This window comes from Hylobates moloch, unplaced genomic scaffold (assembly GCF_009828535.3).
Source record: "Hylobates moloch isolate HMO894 unplaced genomic scaffold, HMol_V3 SCAFFOLD_3, whole genome shotgun sequence".
NCBI lineage: Eukaryota > Metazoa > Chordata > Mammalia > Primates > Hylobatidae > Hylobates > Hylobates moloch.
In genome coordinates this window covers 38,284,055-38,301,605 of record NW_026652278.1, presented here as the reverse complement: position 1 = coordinate 38,301,605, position 17,551 = coordinate 38,284,055, and the positions used below count along the sequence as shown (strand labels likewise).

Genomic DNA, 17,551 nt, shown 5'->3' with positions numbered 1-17,551 from the left:
CTTTTAACACTTTATGAGAGAGAAAGAGAGAAGAACAGAACAGGCAGGCAGGCTGTGTTTAACCCCACAACACCACCACAGAGCCTAAAAGCTTGGGAGTAAATACAATTTCTTTGACACCTTGTAATAAAACATGAACAATGAGTTTCTCACCATGTTATTAGTCGCTGGATTCCACGCTCTGGCATACTTACACATTTACAGAAAAGAGAGACAGACAAAGAGAGCACTGTGCTGAGAGGTTCAGACAGAAGAATTCGGGATTCAATACACAACAACATTAATGAGGAAAGGGAGGGTAGGGCAGCCCAGTGAACAATGAGCTGCTCGCATCAGTTTTGAAAGAGACAGTGGAGAAGACACACAAACATTCCTAATTTCTTGCCTTGGCTGGATAACTCGGCTGCAAAAGGTAAGATTCTTTGCTCTTCCGGTTTTCGGGATCAGAGGTAACCCGGGGGCCTAGCACAGGTGGTCTCACATCTGGGAACGAAGCCCGTGTCCCCAGGGAAGGACTCTCGCCACGGTTAACGGCATCTTTACGGATGTCAAAGAATAGCTTGGGAGGGTCAGGAGGAGGAGCAGGGGGTGGTTTTCCTGTGCCGGCTGTGCGGGAGACAAGGCCGGGAGCCGGTGCTCGGGTGCCCGCAGCCTCCGAGGGAGTGCCTTTGGCAGGGTCACGTGCAACACGAGAGGAGTTTTCTGACGCCGCCAGGCAAATGTTATTGGATAAACAAGGTACATATAAGCTGCTGACCTTTTTAATCCCAACTGCCTCATGACATGGGTTAGAGCTCACATTCTTATGATAAACTGTCCTGGTGGCTGCATAGCGCTGCTGGGGTTGGGACGAAGCACTGGGGAACGTGGAGTCCGGAAGCGAGGAACCAGGGTACACCACACCTTTGGGAGCCGATCTAGCTGCCAGGAGGACAGAGATGGGCTGGGGTTGTGAGGGGTTCTGCTGGCTGGGGGTGCCGAGTGGGACATAAGGCTTTGGTGAGCTCAGGTAGAGGGAATCCTTGTAGGCATTGTGGATGGTGGGGGACTGCCATGCAAAGCGGTCCTTTTGAGGGAGAGGAGGGCGTGGGGGAGAGAGAACCTTTAGCAGTATTTTCAAGATATGTTATCAAACAGGGAAAAAAGAAAGAGGAGGGGAAATGGAAAGAAGGACGATCATTAGAAACGACAGCATAACATGATCTAAGCAAAAACAATTCTTAGCATGTTTTTCAGCACATCCTCAGGTTAGACTCCTCGTAGTATCCACAGTTCTCTCTAAGTGAAGCCAAAGACTGAATCCCACTCACCTGGAGAGGTAGGCCTGACTCTCCTTTGCATCCAGGGAGGCTGAGCCCAGCCCATAGCAGGCCACATGCTACATCAATTTTGACACCAATCCTTGGCTGACTGCATCTTTATTAGACGTCCTGACTCAAGAAGGGCAAGTGAACTAAACACCAGTGGGAGAAGCCCCAAAGCCCCCAACTCCCTCTCAAACCTCCTTCCCTCAAGATTTATCTTCGAGCCTTTGGCCTTAGAAGTTTATGTTCACTGGAACTCTTTTGAGTGCCTTTCATTCTTTTCCTTTAGGAAAAGGAGAACTGGAAGAACCGTCCTTATTTGTGTTCACAGGAGACAGATGTCTTAATTGAGTCACTGAGATTTAGCACTCAATTCCATAAGCATAACAAATTAAAGCACCTAAGAAGAGACTGCTAAGGATTTTTGAATACACATGTGCTCTTTTCTCAGAGGAAAGAATTTGATGAAGCTAATTATTAGAAGGAAGACAAGCATGAGATTAAAAGCACACAGTCTCCCATTTTTGATGTACACAAAAAAGGAGACCAGGCAATGAAGGACTGAATTGGCCTCTACCGGATTGGACTGTGCCTAGTTTATCAAAATCCAGCCCCATGCCCATCTCACCCAGCCCACCACCACACAACGGGAATGAGCCCCAAAGGTAAATGATCAGCCTCGGATTCACAGCTTAAGCCCAAAGCTCTGGTTGCAGGTCCAGAGGCTCATGCAGCATCCCTCTCTTCTCAACATTGCTCCTCTTGGGGTCTCAGTGGAGAAGAGGGTCAGGAAATGGGGTGACTCTCCAGTCTGATCCTCATGTCAACAAGAGTCATCTGCCAATCTGTGGCTCAACTGGGAATCAGACTATGAAATGAGGAAACTTCATTTTGCTAGATTTTCTTTTCTTTTGTTTTGTTTTGAGATGGAATCTCGCTCTGTTGCCCAGGCAGGACTGCAGTGGCGCGATCTCGGCTCACTGCAACCTCCGCCTCCTGGGTTCAAGCAATTCTCCTGCCTCAGCCTCCCAAGTAGCTGAGACTATAGGCACATGCCACCATGCCCGGCTGATTTTTTGTATTTTTAGTACAGACGGGGTTTCACCGTGTTAGCCAGGATGGTCTCAATCTCCTGACCTCGTGATCCGCCCACCTCGGCCTCCCAAAGCGCTGGGATTACAGGTGTCAGCCACTGCACCCGGCCTAGATTTTCTTTAATGGCTCCTTTTTTTTTTTTTTTTTGAGACATAGTCTCACTCTGTCGCCCAGGCTGGAGTGCAGTGCCACGATCTCGGCTCACTGCAACCTCCACCTCCCAGGTTCAAGCAATTCTCCTGCCTCACCCTCCCGAGTAGCTGGGACTACAAGCACGTGTCACCACACTCAGCTAATTTTTTGTATTTTTAGTAGAGACGGGGTTTCACCATGCTGGCCAGGATGGTCTTGAGCTCCTGACCTTGTGATGCACCTGCCTCGGCCTCTCAAAGTGCTAGGATTACAGGCGTGAATGGCTCCTATTTTTAAAGATATCCCAGTTCTAGAAGAAAATCAGAACTTTCCTCCAAATTACACAAGTGAAGTATATTAGAGTTTGGTCAATATCGGTAAGTGAATTTTGACCAAATATGGGGAGGCTGCAAGATCTGGGTTTATTTTGAATTTATTTTAATTTTATTTCATTCTTTTTTTGAAATGCAATCTCGCCCTGTTGCCCAAGCTAGAGTGCAATGGTGTGACCTCGGCTCACTGCAACCTCCGTCTCCCAGGTTCAAGCAATTCTCCTGCCTCAGCCTCCTGAGTAGCTGAGACTATAGGCCCGTGTTACCACACCCAGCTAGTTTTTGTATTTTTAGTAGAGACGAGTTTTCACCATGTTGGCCAGGCTGGTCTTGAACTCCTGACCTCAAGTGATCTGCCCGCCTTGGCCTCCCAAAGTGCTGGGATTACAGGCGTGAGCCACAGCGCCTGGCCAATTTTATTTCTTTTTTTTTTTTTTTTTTTTTTTGAGACGAAGTCTCACTCTTGTCACCCCAGCTGGAGTGCAATGGCACAATCTTGGCTCACTGCAACCTCCGCCTCCCAGGTTCAAGCGATTCTCCTGCCTCGGCCTACTGAGTAGCTAGGATTATAGGTGCCTGCCATCACACCTGGCTAATTTTTGTATTTTTTTTTTTTTTAGTAAAGACAGGGTTTCACCATGTTGGCCAGACTGGTCTCGAACTCCTCACCTCAGGCGATCCACCCACCTCAGCCTCCCAAAGTGCTGGGATTACAGGCATGAGCCACTGCGCCTGGCCTATTTCATTCTTATATTTGTGGCATACAGGTGGCAAGAAGAAAGAATGTTAGAAAGGGTGAATAGGTGAAAAATATTTAAAAGTTTTATGGGTTGGGCACTGTGGCTTAAGCCTGTAATCCCAGCACTTTGGAAGACCAAGGCAGAAGGACCACCTGAGTCTGGGACCAGCCTGGGCAATACAGCGAGACTCTGTCTCTACAAAAAATTTAAAAAAGAAATAGCCAGGTGTGGTGTCACACACCTGTAGCCCCAGCTACTAAGGAGGCTGAGGAGGGAAGATTGCTTGAGCCCAGGAGGTCAAGGCTGCAGTAAGCTGTGATGGCACCTCTGCACTCCAGCCTAGGTGACAGAGCAAGACTGCCAAAAAAAAAAAAAGTTTTTTGAGTCCGGATTAGAACATCAACCCAGAAACAGTAAATAACCTATTCCTTAAACTCAGTTTTCAAGGCACAAATAAGCTCACTGGAGAAGCAGCTCATTTGGATATCCTTGACTAATTCAATGCCTATCCTTTCCACAGGGCACCCATGACAGTGTCAGTGAATATGCACCAGCCAAAAAAACCAAAACGAATAGTCCCTCTCTGGTATTCAGCAACAGCAAAAGATTTCAGGTGAACTCACTTGGTTTCAGTGAACATGTTTACAGACTAAACGATTCTAGAAACAAAACACTGGGCTAGCACACACCAAAGGGACTGGCAGGTATGCTGATAATGGCAGTAGGGAGGTAAGCAAAAGCCCATTTTGATTTGAGCCCAGATTTACTTTTACTTTCAGCTCAAACGTCCCATATGTGATTTCTTCTTGTCCAAAGATAGAAATCAGCTTCAATGAGTTTCTAACTTATTTTGGCTCTCGCCATATATGGTGCCAGGGATGCATTACATCAGGCATGAGCCTTCCCAGGGCTTTGACCCTGTAGAGAGGACGCTTCCCCAGAGCATCAACAGTGCACTCAGATCCAAAGGTCTCCTGCCCTGGGGCTTCTTTTAGTCCTGAAGAAGAAAGGGGATAGGCACAGTGACTTTACATGCAGGGAACTACTTTTTGTTGTAAACATTGTAGGAACCACACAGGCAGTCTGCATTCTGCCCAGTTGGCTATAAATGAAATTCTATTTATCTTTTCAGAAGGTGGGTCAGTGAAAATATGAGGCTTCTGGAAAATCCTGGTATGTTTATAGTTTATATTTATACAGTTCCGTAAACTACCAATTCCCTTGTCTAAGCCAGTGCGTACTTACAGCTCTGGCAATCACTATATAGACAAGAAGTCATGTTTCCATTCAGAAAACACGCCTAAGAGGTAATGGGTGACCTAAAGGTTCCTGAAATTTGAATGGCTGATTTTACGTTGAATATTCAGGATAAAACCTCTTTATGAGCAATTTACCAGGTTCCCTTAAAGGGAACCCCAGTAAAAAGAAAATTCTTGGATAGTGACAGATAAGAAAACATACTTTGTAAAAGATATTATAGGGTGTTCACCCTTATAAACCTCTTGAGGGCAATGTTTCACACAGTGATCTGAACACCACAGAGATGCTCAATAAAGCTGTGTTAAATACATTTTAAAAGAATTTTTATTTACTTCACATGCTTTTAAAATTCTTTTCAAAAGAGCTGCTTAAGAAGCCAAAAGGAATTACTGAGTTACCCTTTGAACTAAGTCACTGATAGTGGAAGAGGACATGCTTCTACATTTGCTTTGAATTAATCAGCACTGTTTCTTGATCTGCATAGAGCTGATGGCATCCATTCTTGAGATGGTTGAAAAGAAGTATGTCTGCCACAGGCAGCATATTTATACACTGTGAAAGGGTTTAGGGATGGGAAAAACATGGCAAGTCATTTACCGGACAAGTGACTTCCCCAGTCCCTCTGTCTAATGAGGACTTCAAAAAGCCAGGCTCATTCGCAGCTCCTGGTTCTAACCAGTGACCCAGGATGCATATGGCTGTACCTAGGGAGGCAAGTCATAGCAGGTGGCAGAAAGGCTAAAGGTGTTTGTTGCTCAGCATACAAGGCAGACAATTAAGCAACTAGTTCCACGCTGAGGAGGATAAGCATCTGTAGAGAGGGAGAAAAACATCGTCTCTGATTCAGCTTCATTTCAGCAGCAAGTGCATTTTTACATCCTCACAACAGGAACCAGAGGATCATTGGAGAAGTGGGGTGGGAACTAGGAAGGATCTGCAGAATTTCCAGACTCCTTGTGAGTTCGGGGAACACCTTCACAGAAGGAAGGCACAGGGAAGCGGACCACACAGGAACACATTTCTGCAACAGTTTTTGAGCAGCACAGCTTCCTTTAAGAGAAAGGACTAGGCTAGGTGTGGTGTCTCACACCTATTATCCCAACACTTTGGGAAGCCAAGGTGGGAGAATGGCTTGAGGCCAACCATTGGAGGCTTCAGTGAGCTATGATGACACCATTGCACTCTGGCCTGGGCAACAGATAGAGACCCTGTCTTCAAAAAAGAGAGAGGAAGAGAGAAAGAGAGAGAGGGGAGAGAGAGAGGGGACGGGAAGAGAGAGAGTGAGAGAGAGGAGTAGTAGTCGATTCCACAGATGTGGCTCCTGTATGCAAAAATGTTCATCACGGATCATCTAAATTAAAACATGGTCTATTCCCTTCATCAAAATGACAAAGTAACAACAGGAGAGGGAAGGAAGAAAAGAAAGATCAGGAAAGCCACCTAGGGGGAAAGACTTAAGCAAAAGTATCCTTACTCCAATTTGTACAGCTTTGGGGGATTTTCTTTTGTAGGATACAGCCGGGCTGTACTGCCATTTTGCCTGTTCCTGGGCTGCTGGACTTAGGGCCTGGCCACAGCTCCCTGATCTTAATCTGTAAGGATACTGTTGCTGGAGTTCTTAGAGCCCCATCTCCAGAAAACAATTGGAATAAACACAAGGTGCATTCTTCTCTTGAATATTACACTCTAAAGAATTTTTTTAAAAAACATCTCAGACCTTTTTCCTACGTATCCAAGGCTAAATGAATTCCCTCTTTCAGAACACTTCTACATACAGAACAAACCTAAATAGGTATCAAGGCCTATTTCCAACACCCTGGTACAGACCAACCTCATTCCATGCCTCTGCTCCCCTTGACCCCAACTTTCCCTTAGCTAGGTCCTTGCAGAGCTTATCCAGAGTTGTCCAAAAGCTTGAAACCTATTCCGTTAACCAGTTGGGGAAGCAGGAAGTCACCAGTCTAAGTTAAGAGATTCAAGAACAGGTACCACTCACCAGTCCCCACCCTGCCCTTGGGCACATGCCTACCTGGGACTTGTCGGAAGGAAGGTTGGGATGCACACTTCTGTAGCCCTTGGCAGCGAGTGAAGAGGGCTGGGCATTTCCATTGGCATCAGCACTGGAAGAAAGCCTCCACTCATCTGAGAAATAAGGAGGAAAAAACCTCTCACTCACAAGGAATAACTCCCTGGTTCCCCGGTAACTCTGGGGTCCTTGGTAGAAGGCCAGAAAGGTGAGAATGCAAGAGAAGCCATACCTGCTGAAGAAGGCTCTGGCTCCAGACCTACACGTGGTGCAGAAAGGATGAAAACAAGAAAAGGGGAAAAACAGAAATGGTTACATTTGCAGGAAACAAGCATGAAACTGCATAGAAGGTTGAAAATCCAGCACCCCGTTGTTTGACACAAAATGCCCTCAGTCACGATGGCCTGATTACCATAGGAACCCACTTGAAACCATGATGTGCTCACAGGCACTGACCTTTGAAAACACAAGGCTCACATTCACAGGGATGAAGAAACAATTGTTACTTGACATTCTTATTTTACAGACAAAAAGGCAACAGAATTCTCTACTGTCCAGTCCCTACTCACTGACTTTCATTCCCCTTCCTCGAGCCTGCTGTGGGCTCAGAATGACCACTCCCAACCAACTAACAGGCCCAGGAGAGAGAGAAGTGGATAAACACTTTTTCCAGGGGTGCTGGTGCTGGGCTAAGGGGCAGAACATGACTTAAGCTGGGAGGTATCCGCTGCGATAAAGATTTTTTTTTTTCTCCCTGCCTGCTTTTCTTCTTTCCATTAAATGAGCCACACAAACATTTCAAAATCTAATCACCCTTCCTGAGTGTTCATCACATCACAAAGCACCCTTGTCTCCCTTCAGCCTTCCCAGCTACTGCCTGATGCATTTCAGAGACCCTAAACTTCTAGTTTGATCCACATAGCACCATGAGGCAGCAGAGTGCAGTGGTTACAACCCCGACTGGAAAGGTAGCTGGGCCTCAATTCATATCCTGGGTCTACCACCGAAGGGTTCTATGACCCTGGGCAAGTTATAAGCCTCAGTTTGCCCATCTGAAAATGGAGATAATGATATGCCTGTTTTATAAGTGTTGTTAATAAGAACATATATGCATGCAAAATGCCTACCACAGTGCCTGGCAAAGCTCAGAAAATGTTTGCTATTTATCATCTTCTGTATCATCTCTTGTCTCTACTCTCTATCCTTGATCTAACCCAGGGGTCCACAGACTTTTTTCTATAGAGGGCCAGATAGTAAATATTTTAGGTTTTATGGGCCATATGGTCTCAGATGCAACTACTTGGCTCTGCTATTGTAGGACAAAGGCAGCCACAGATGATATGTAAATGAATGAGCATGGCTGTGTTCCAATAAACCTTTATTTATGGACACTAAAATCTGAATTTCATAAAATTTTCATGTGGCATACAATACCATTCTTCTTTTGATTTTTCTTTCAACCATTAAAAAATGTAAAAGCCATTCTTAGCTCGAGGGCTGTACAAAAAAAGGCACAGGCCAGATTCCGCTCACAGCCACAGTTTGCCAATCCCTAATCTAGCCAAGCCTTAACCCCTTCTTCTCCCAGGCTGCCTCCTCTTGCCTCACCACGTAGAGAAAGAGGGACTAATACTGCAGTCTCACTGCCCAATCCTCCATTTCAATGTGGGTCCCTCAGGGGCTAGACATGGGCTTTCCAGATGCCAAGTTGAGATTTACAGACATTTACTGAACACCTAAGTGCCAATGTGAGCCACTGTTACACCCATTTAGTTTTAGTTCAGTGTACACAACAACTCTGTGAAGTAGGTAATCACTCTCCTTCATGGATGACGAAACAGAGGCCAAATGACTTGCCCAAAGTCACACAGCCAGGAAGTGACAAAGCAGTCAACCCAAGTCTCCAGAATCCAAACCTAGCACTCTGCCTACCACCCCCACAGCCACCAGCCTCCCCATCAGCCATGAAGTGGATGCTATGCTTCAGAGAGGTGGTGGGAGCCAAATAGAGCTGGAGCAGAAGGCAAGGTAGGGTAAAGGTTCCGAGTGATTGGCATTCATGTATAGCAGTGGTGTGGCTGCATCAGGGCTTGCTGAAACACAGGTGGCTGGACCTGGATCCCGGCACCTCTGATGCAGTAAGTGTGAGGTGAGGCCCAAGAATCTGCATTTCTAACAAGTCTGCAGGTGATGCTGAGACTGCCAGTCCATAACCGACACCTGGAGAACCACCGATGAGAGGTACACTCAAAAACGTCCTTATTCTGGAAAACTAGCTGTATCCATTTTATTTTTTCCCCTTTAAAACAGTCTTTAAATTTAGCTACATATTCTTTTAGCAGGTTGCCTGTTACATTTCTGCCACTTCCTTACAGACAATTCACTGCTATTTGTCTTCTCCACCCCACAAAAACTGCATGCGGTCGGCCCTCCATATCCACGGATTCCGCATCTGTGAATTCAACCAACCGTGGATCAAATATTGGGTGAAAAAACACAAAATAAGAAAACAATAATAATACAACATTAAAAAAATACAGAACAACTATTTACATAGCACTTATATTAGGTATTACAAGTAATCTAGAGATTATTTAAAATATACAGGAGAATGTGCATAGGTTATGTACAAATACAATGCCATTTTATATAAGGGACTTGAGCATCCTCAGATTTTGGTATCTGTGAAGGTCCTGGAACCAATCACTGGCAGATACCAAGGGACAACCGCAGTTGGGAAAGGTACAGGACATGTGTTTTGCTCACATTACTGCAACGTACTGGCTTGTATGACCAGGAGCAAGTTCACTAGCCATACTAAATTTTACTTTTCTCATCTATAAAATATAATCCTTACCCCATACTCCTCACAGGGAGTATGATTCTTTGATTCTCTCCAATCGAAGAATTGGAGAGTCTTTGAGAATCAAAGATCAGGTACATGAAAGTACCTCTGAGTGTACCACACTCCCTGTCGCATCCAGACGGCTCCCTGGCCCAGAGCTCCCCTCACACCTGGCAGGCCCTTAAACACCTGGTGACATGCCATGACAGTGGTCCACTGCTTCCCTCACAGCTATCACTTTTACCGTTCCATCTTCTTTACTAAGTTGCTATTTCTAGTCCACCTTTGTCAAATAAGTCTATCAAATTTATTAGATTTATGCATATACGAACGTCAACAGGTTCTGAGTGAAGGGCTATCTAATGAAGGATGTAAATTTCGTACATGGAAGTGGGGACACATTATTTTGCCCACTTTCTGGTTCTCAGTTGGGTTGGTTCTATTCAAGTGACACTAGCAAACAGTTATGTCATGGAAAGTTGAAATGTGAACTGTTCTTCCAAACCTCCAGGTATCATGAAGGGACCATCACTGTGACATCAGATTGCCTAGTTTCAGCCCTGAGTCTCTATCTTGCTAACTGCATATCCTGCGGCAAATGACCTGGCCACATCTGTGAAATGGAGATAATACCTACCTCTTTTGAATCACAAGGACTAAATGAAAGTATCTGGCATAAAGCATGTGCTTTGCAAAATCAGAATTCAAAGCATAAGGGGGAAAAAGCCATGGACAAAAATGAGCATTCTTGATCTCTGCCATGTGATAAATAGCTTTAAGAACATAAGATCCTTAGGGATGGATCCACTTTTTCTTCTCATTCCAAGTCTTTAAAACTGTTTCCCTTCCCCTACCCCAAAAAGGCAGTTCCCAGGACCTCTTAAATGTTCCTCTCTTCCTTGTTAAAGGAGAGCTGTATTTCTGATATCATCCTTCATCTATTACCGCATCTTCTGAACCTGGAAGGTTGGTAGCAGCCCGCGGCCATTTGTGCCTATGTGCAGAAGTATGAAATTTTGCACACATGATCATCCATTATTAACTCCTGATTGAAGAGACTGTCAAAATGCTTCTTTCGATAAATGTTACCTTAGAGCTCCCAAGGTGGGGGGGAGTGCCTCGGAAAGTTGGATCCTAGAGAGCTTTTGCAGTCCTGAGAGACCTACCCTTTCTGCAAGAAGCATAATTTACTTTGCCTTATCTTTTCCTCCAGCTGTTCTTTATTTGCAATCTTTTCTGGCCTGTGGCTGTAGCCTCCTGATATTTTATTTTATCTCATCTCATTCTATGCTAATTTCATTTTGACCTGTTTTAAAGTCTTTTGCTGATCAGTCAATTCTTCTTGGGATCTTAGGATAATTTTCATTGAGTGAGTCTTGATGTGTTCTGGTAAGAGTATTTAAGAGGTAGGTGACAGGTGTTAATAGTAAGTCTAAGGGTGTTCCAAATCTTATTTGTGTTTATTTTGTATTCCTACTGTACAGTAGAGAATTTAACTTTATCTAAAAAGAGGTCTGGCCTTGGCCTCAGCTTCTGGGATGTAATATCTGAGCTCCTGGAAAGTCATGCCTGATAGGAGTGACTTTGTTTATCTGGGGCTTTGAGTCACACCAATTATGTGACTTGGGGTGGGGGCTTTGAGCCACCAGGAGCTCAGTCGATTAGGAAGTTGGACTGGAGATCGAGATCTGCCCTGTGGGCAGTAGATCATGCCTATGTAATGGAGCCACGGTAAAAACGCTAACCACAAAGGCTCGGGTACACTTCCTGGTTGAAAATGCTCTGAGAGCACTGTCACACATCACTGCTGGGAAATAATATGTCCTGACTCTCCACGCAGAGTAGGCAACGGAAGCTCCGCATTTGGGACCTTTTCCAGACTCCGGCCTATGTGCATCTTCTCTTGCCTTTTTTAATCTGTATCCTTTCCCTATAATAAACCATAACCCGGAGTGTAGCAACTTTCAATAAGTCGTGTGAGTCCCTCCAGCATTGTACCAAACCTGAGAATGGTTTTGGGAATCCCCTGAACTTGCAGCTGGTGTCAGAAGGGAGGGTGCACTCTTGTGAGGACTTTTCCCTCCAACTTCTCAGTTGGCCCTAATTCTCACACATGTACTCACCAAAAAACACTCTAATTTAATGGAGGTACGGGGTACCTTTAACTGCTTCAATGTAACCTTCTTATGGTACCTTTTTGCTACTGCCATTCCTGGAGAGCAAATGTGAGAGTCAAAACCAGAGGAAATAATTTGACTGCAGGTCCAAGAATCTTTATGTCCAAAGCTAACTTTACATTCAAGAATCAGGCAGTAAGGACTGGAGCCAACTGATAAAGAACTAACAAAATATAAGGGCTGAACTGGACCCTGGCATCTAAGTCAGAACACAGGAATTGATATATCAAGCCACAAGATCTTTAGACTATACCAGACAGAAAGCTTGGTATCACACCCACCACCAGCTCAGGCTCCCTGTCTGGAATGAAAACACCCTGACCTGGGACATGATCAAGTCACTCTGAACCAACATGTCCAATGCTCAGACCTGGTGTGGCAATGAGGTCAGGAGGCAGGGATAAGGTGATGAGGTTTCTCCTGGGGGCAGGGAGTCAGTACTAAGATTACTGCCATTCCTTTCAGATGGCTCTGATCCAAAAACCAAGGTCCACATTCAGAGATGAGGAGGCTGATCAGGAAGCTGTGGTCAGGGATCTTGAGTTAAGCCACCACTTGAATGGAGGAGTCTGGAGAATGAGTGTTAACTGGGCAATTTCAAGGGCTCTCTCTGTCACTCCACCCCCGAGAATGTCTCCATTCTCTCAAAGTTCATGTGGATGCAGATGGCTTCCAAATCCACACACTGGACTCCAAATTTCCAAATTCCCATTAGAAACATTCTCCTGGAAGTCTTTCCCTTGCCAAGAAACTCAACATGTCAAAAGATGGAATTCAACATTCTTTTCAGCACTCTTCACAAATCCCCCCAACTCCGTGAGTGCTACAATTACTCTCCTAGCCAACCAGGGAAGACATCTGCTGGGCCACATGGAGTCTCACCTCTCTGTGGTCCTTAAATACACCACAAGGAGCCCTGGTCATTTCATTCTCCAAAAGACACTTTGACCCTCAGCCTCTGCTCTTCACTCCCATTGCCACCATGCTAGGGGTGAGGCCCTCATGGCTTCAAACTGAAATTATTTCAAATCTTTAACAAGCCTCTTGACCTGCAGGAACTAGAATGGTTACTCTTAAAAAGCACTTGCTTTGGGCCTGTGCCAAATGCTTGACATGAAAGAGCTCATTTAACTGGGTGTGGTGGCTTGTGCCTGTAATCCCAGCACTTTGGGAGGCCAAGGTGGGTGGATCATGAGGTCAGGAGTTTGAGACCAGCCTGGCCAACACAGTGAAACCCAGTCTCTACTAAAAATACAAAAAAAAATAGCCAGATGTGGTGGCAGACACCTGTAGTCCCAGCTACTTGGGAGGCTGAGGCAAGAGAATCACTTGAATCCAGGAGGCGGAGGTTGCAGCGAGCCGAGATCGTACCACTGCACTCCAGCCTGGGTGACAGAGTGAGACTCCATCTCAAAAAAAAAAAAAAAAAAAAAGAAAGAGCTCATTTAATCTCAACAACTCTGTTATGGTCATCTCCAATTTACAAATAAGGCAACTGAAGCCCTGTAAGGTGGAGTAATTTGTCCATACCACAAGGACAGTAAGTGGCAGTGCTCAGCCTCAGTAGAGAACTGTGTGAAACCAGAACTATATCATCTCTCCCAGGTGAGGGGGTTGGGACAAGGACTAGAAATAGGGGGCACTGCTGAAATGTGGGTATCAGGGGACCAGATAGGGACTGGACCTTCCAGTCCAGGCAAATAATCAGCAACTTGGACACCTATAGGCATTGAAGAAGGTGGCAAACAGGGAGCAAGTCAGAGAGGAAGCAGACAGAGCAGCTGGGGGACAAATGCTGTCCCTGGTGAGAAGGGAGGGAGCCAGACGCCATGTGACATTAGCTATCTGCAAAGGCATTGGGAGTAGGAAGCAATCCTTGGCAAGAGCCATCCACTGCCTCACACTTGGGCTCCCAGTCCAGACTGGGCTTGGCTGTCTGCAAATACTGCTGAAAACTGTTTTTATGAAGACAGGGAAGGCCCAGGAGCTCCTCGGCCCTAGGATAGGACAATAGACTGGTATGGGCCAGCAAGTTATCAATCTGGAGGTTGACATGGACACTGTCAGAGTCAAGAGCTAGCAGGATGCTAGTCAATAGGTAGCATGGTAAGGGGACAAGATTCCCATTCCTGAATTGTCTATACTCACGTCCTCATTTTTTTTTTCTTTTTGAGATAGAATCTTGCTCTGTCTTCCATGCTGGAGTGCAGTGGCATGATCTCACTCACTGCAACTTTCGCCTCCCGGGTTCAAGCAATTCTCCTACCTCAGCCTCCCGAGTAGCTGGGATTACAGGTGTGCAACACCATGCTTGGCTGATTTTTGTATTTTTAGTAGAGATGGGTTTTCACCATGTTGGCCAGGCTGGTCTCGAACTTCTGGCCACAACTGATCTGCCCACCTTGGCCTCCCAAAGTGCTGGGATTACAGGTGTGAGCCACTGCGCCCAGCTTACTGACATCCTCTTTTAAGCCCACTCCCCAGTGTTAACTCATTCTAGTCTGCTTCGTATACTTAATGAGCACGTGGGGTTTTTTTGTTTCCTCTACTCAAACCCAGCTTGTTCCTTTTCATCCAAACTGCCCTCCTGTACCATCTTAAATTTATCACCAATCAAAGGGATTCCATTTGTGTGAGGCTAATTTCCAAACTTCTTAAGGTCACAGAGCATTCTGGAGCTAGAAAGGCTTGGAAAGCATCTGGCCCAAGTTCCTCATACTTGATATGGGCTCAAAGTCACCAGGACTTACCCACAGCCCGAAAGGAAGATGGCTGATTACAAGTCCACACCTGACTCCTGTTGCAGTGTACTGCCTTTTGCCCTCACCTAATGCGCCTAGAATTACTCTCTTTTCCTCCTTTCTCGTCACAATTCCAAGTGACTCACTCAGCACCTGGCACATAGATAATGCTGAATGAATGTATGCTTATTTGGATTCGATGATCTCAATTCACAAAGATGAACTTACTGTAAGGTGTGAATGACTGATAACTATCCCTTAATTCTTCCGAGTACGGTATTTGCATTTTAAAACAATCTGGTGATGGTTTGGTGAAAAGGATGTGGTGAAGTTTCTTTTCACCAAATTAGCTGATAGAAATTTGTAAGACACAAACGTATTTTGGGACAAGAGAGTATTTCCAAAAGTGCCTCAAATCCACACACAGGGCCGGGCAGGGTGGCTCACACCTGTAATCCCAGCACTTTGCCAGGCTGAGGCAGGTGGATCACTTGAGCCTATGAGTTCAACACCAACCTGGGCAACATGGAGAAACTCTGTCTCTACAAAAAATACAAAAATTAGCCAAGGGTGGTGGCGTGCACCTCAGCTACTTGGGAGGCTGAGGTGGGAGGACAGATTGAGCCCGGGAGGCGGAGGCTGCAGCAAGCCATGATTACATCACTGTACTCCAGGCTGGGCAACACAGTGAGACCCTGTCTCAAAAAAACAAAACGAAACAAACAAACAAAAAAAAACAAATCCACACACGGTACTGGTAGCACAGGCGTGCATCTGGTGGGCATTATTTGTGTTCTACGTCAATGCCACATTGTAACCACTAGAGGGAGCTCCAGGCTCCCTCTCCACCACCTCCATTTGCTGCCAGAGGACAGGACAGCCGGTTTCTAAGGTTATTTGACTGGGCCAGGAGACTGCACATAAAGCCTTTCTCTTTGCATCATCCCTTAAGATTCTTCTCCAAATGCTCTCTAGCTTGGGAGTGGGTCGTCCCAGTTAGGCTTGGAGAGGCTGGATGAGGTTAGCCTTAGAATAAAATAACTTTGCCTTCTCTCCTCACCCCCACCTTTCCAGCGGGTCAGGAGTCAGGGCTGGGCTCAGGGATGCAGGACCAAGAAGCTACTCTGTTGACTTTTACGGCTGTGGGCTGCTCGGGCCTGCCCTCAGCCTAAGGATAAAGAAGCCCTCACAGGGACCAACATCACCAGAAAGGGGTTTGTGCTCAAACCCTAGCCTGGGCTCATCCACCAGCATGTGCCCTGGCACCTGTTATGGGTAGCTGGGAAGGAAGAAAGTCAGTTTCCAGGACGCTAGGTCTGGCCATTTCCATCCTACATATCATATCTGTCTTACCACAACACACCACTCCTGCTGCACCAGAGGGGTCTGCATACCCTACTGCCTAGCCTCTCTGGTCCCAAGGGAATGGTCCTCCCCTCCATTCCATTTCTCCCTCCCTTTCCTTCAAGAAAGCAAGCTCCCATCCCCTACAGCAGCAGCTCTCAGATGCGGTCCTTGCACTAGCAGCATCGGCATGAACCTGTCAGAAATGCGAACCTTCAGACCCTACCTCAGACCTGCCAGTGGGAACCCTACATTCTAAAACTCCAGGCTGGGGCCCAGCAACCTACCTTTTTACCCCAAGTGATTCTGATGCAGCTAAAGTGTGAAAGTCACTGCCCTACAGAGTGGAGAGGTGCTGTCTCACCCTAAACTAACTGTGCCTGATCTCAAAGTCAGCATTTGCCAACTACCAGAATACTTGGGCTGTGCGAAGTCGTCTCTGGAGAGGCCAAAATAATCTAATCATAATCAAATAGCAGCTAACATCTGTCTATTCCATGCCACGAGGCATGATACACAGCACTTCATACACTTCTTCCTCACAATAATCCTATGAGGCAGATGCAATTATCAACCCCATTCGACAGTTCATTAGGGTTGAGAGTGAATAACTCGACCAAAGCCGCACAGCTGACAGGTGGTGGGGGCAGGGTGTGCACAGAGATCTATCGGGTTCTGAAGTCCCAGTTCTAAACCTCAATACCTCAGGTTTCCCAGGTGATGGGTTAAGGTGGGGAGATGGGCTTCACGTGGCTTCTTTGATCTCCCTTTGCTCCTAGTTTACACTGGGCCTTTGAACTACTCTCCTGATCCTGCTCCCGCAGCTGGCTGGTGGCCAATCCCAGGCCTGAGCCCTCCCCACCTCTGCTTTTCCAGGGGCAAGGTCATTGAGTCATCCACACTTCTCAGTCTCCCCTGGCTGCACCTCCAGCCCAGCCTGGACAGGTCACAGTGAACCTCTAGGAAGCAGGGATGAGCTCTGAGAAGCCCAACCTCTAGCCCATCTCACCACTTACTTACCCTCCATGCCCTAAGCTATTTCAGCCTGCATGAGAGCTGTCTGCAGAGCACTGGCTGTGGTCACAGGATGACCTGCTCAGTCAAAGCTAACATAAAGTGTGGTTATTGCTGTGCCTTCATCTGCAGCATGTGACTGTTAGTTTGAGGCTTTGACCACTACCCATCCAAAGGATTTGACTGTGAACCCAGAGGTATCTGATGAACTCACGCCCTCCTGAGCAAAAACACCAGAGCCTCCTCCCGCCCTTCCCACGTGGCTTTGAACAGCTTTCCCTAGCTTCCACACACCTGGTTTGCTTTCGTGTTGCGGGGTTTCCTGAGGGCTCGCAGGGCTACTGCTTGGGGTTTCCCTGTAGGAAGACGAGGCCCGGAGAGTCACCGCTCCCTTCCCAGTGCAGATTTTTGTAGGATCCATGTCTGAAAAGAAAAGGTCCAAAATTGAAGACTGAATCCAAGACTCCTGAAGGATTAAAGGACAATTGGTTAGCAAATTGTTACAGCCGGGGAATGAGATGAACCTGGTTACAGCCACGCG

General features: G+C 46.3%; 1 protein-coding gene across 50 annotated transcripts in view; it reads right to left on the bottom strand.

The window, feature by feature from the left end:
- SORBS1 (sorbin and SH3 domain containing 1) overlaps positions 1-17,551 on the bottom strand; it is a 251,023-nt gene that overhangs the window by 101,550 nt on the left and 131,922 nt on the right. For 36 of the 50 annotated variants that reach the window (XM_032136009.2, XM_058436189.1, XM_058436190.1 and 33 more), the window contains 3 exons: positions 17,305-17,433; positions 7,122-7,148; positions 6,893-7,005 (listed from right to left, as the gene is read on the bottom strand). In XM_032136009.2, the coding sequence (XP_031991900.1) occupies positions 6,893-7,005; positions 7,122-7,148; positions 17,305-17,433 (269 nt within the window). The remainder of the gene's footprint in view (positions 1-6,892; positions 7,006-7,121; positions 7,149-17,304; positions 17,434-17,551) is intronic. The other 14 variants (XM_058436173.1, XM_032136020.2, XM_032136194.2 and 11 more) reach the window with 1 other exon arrangement.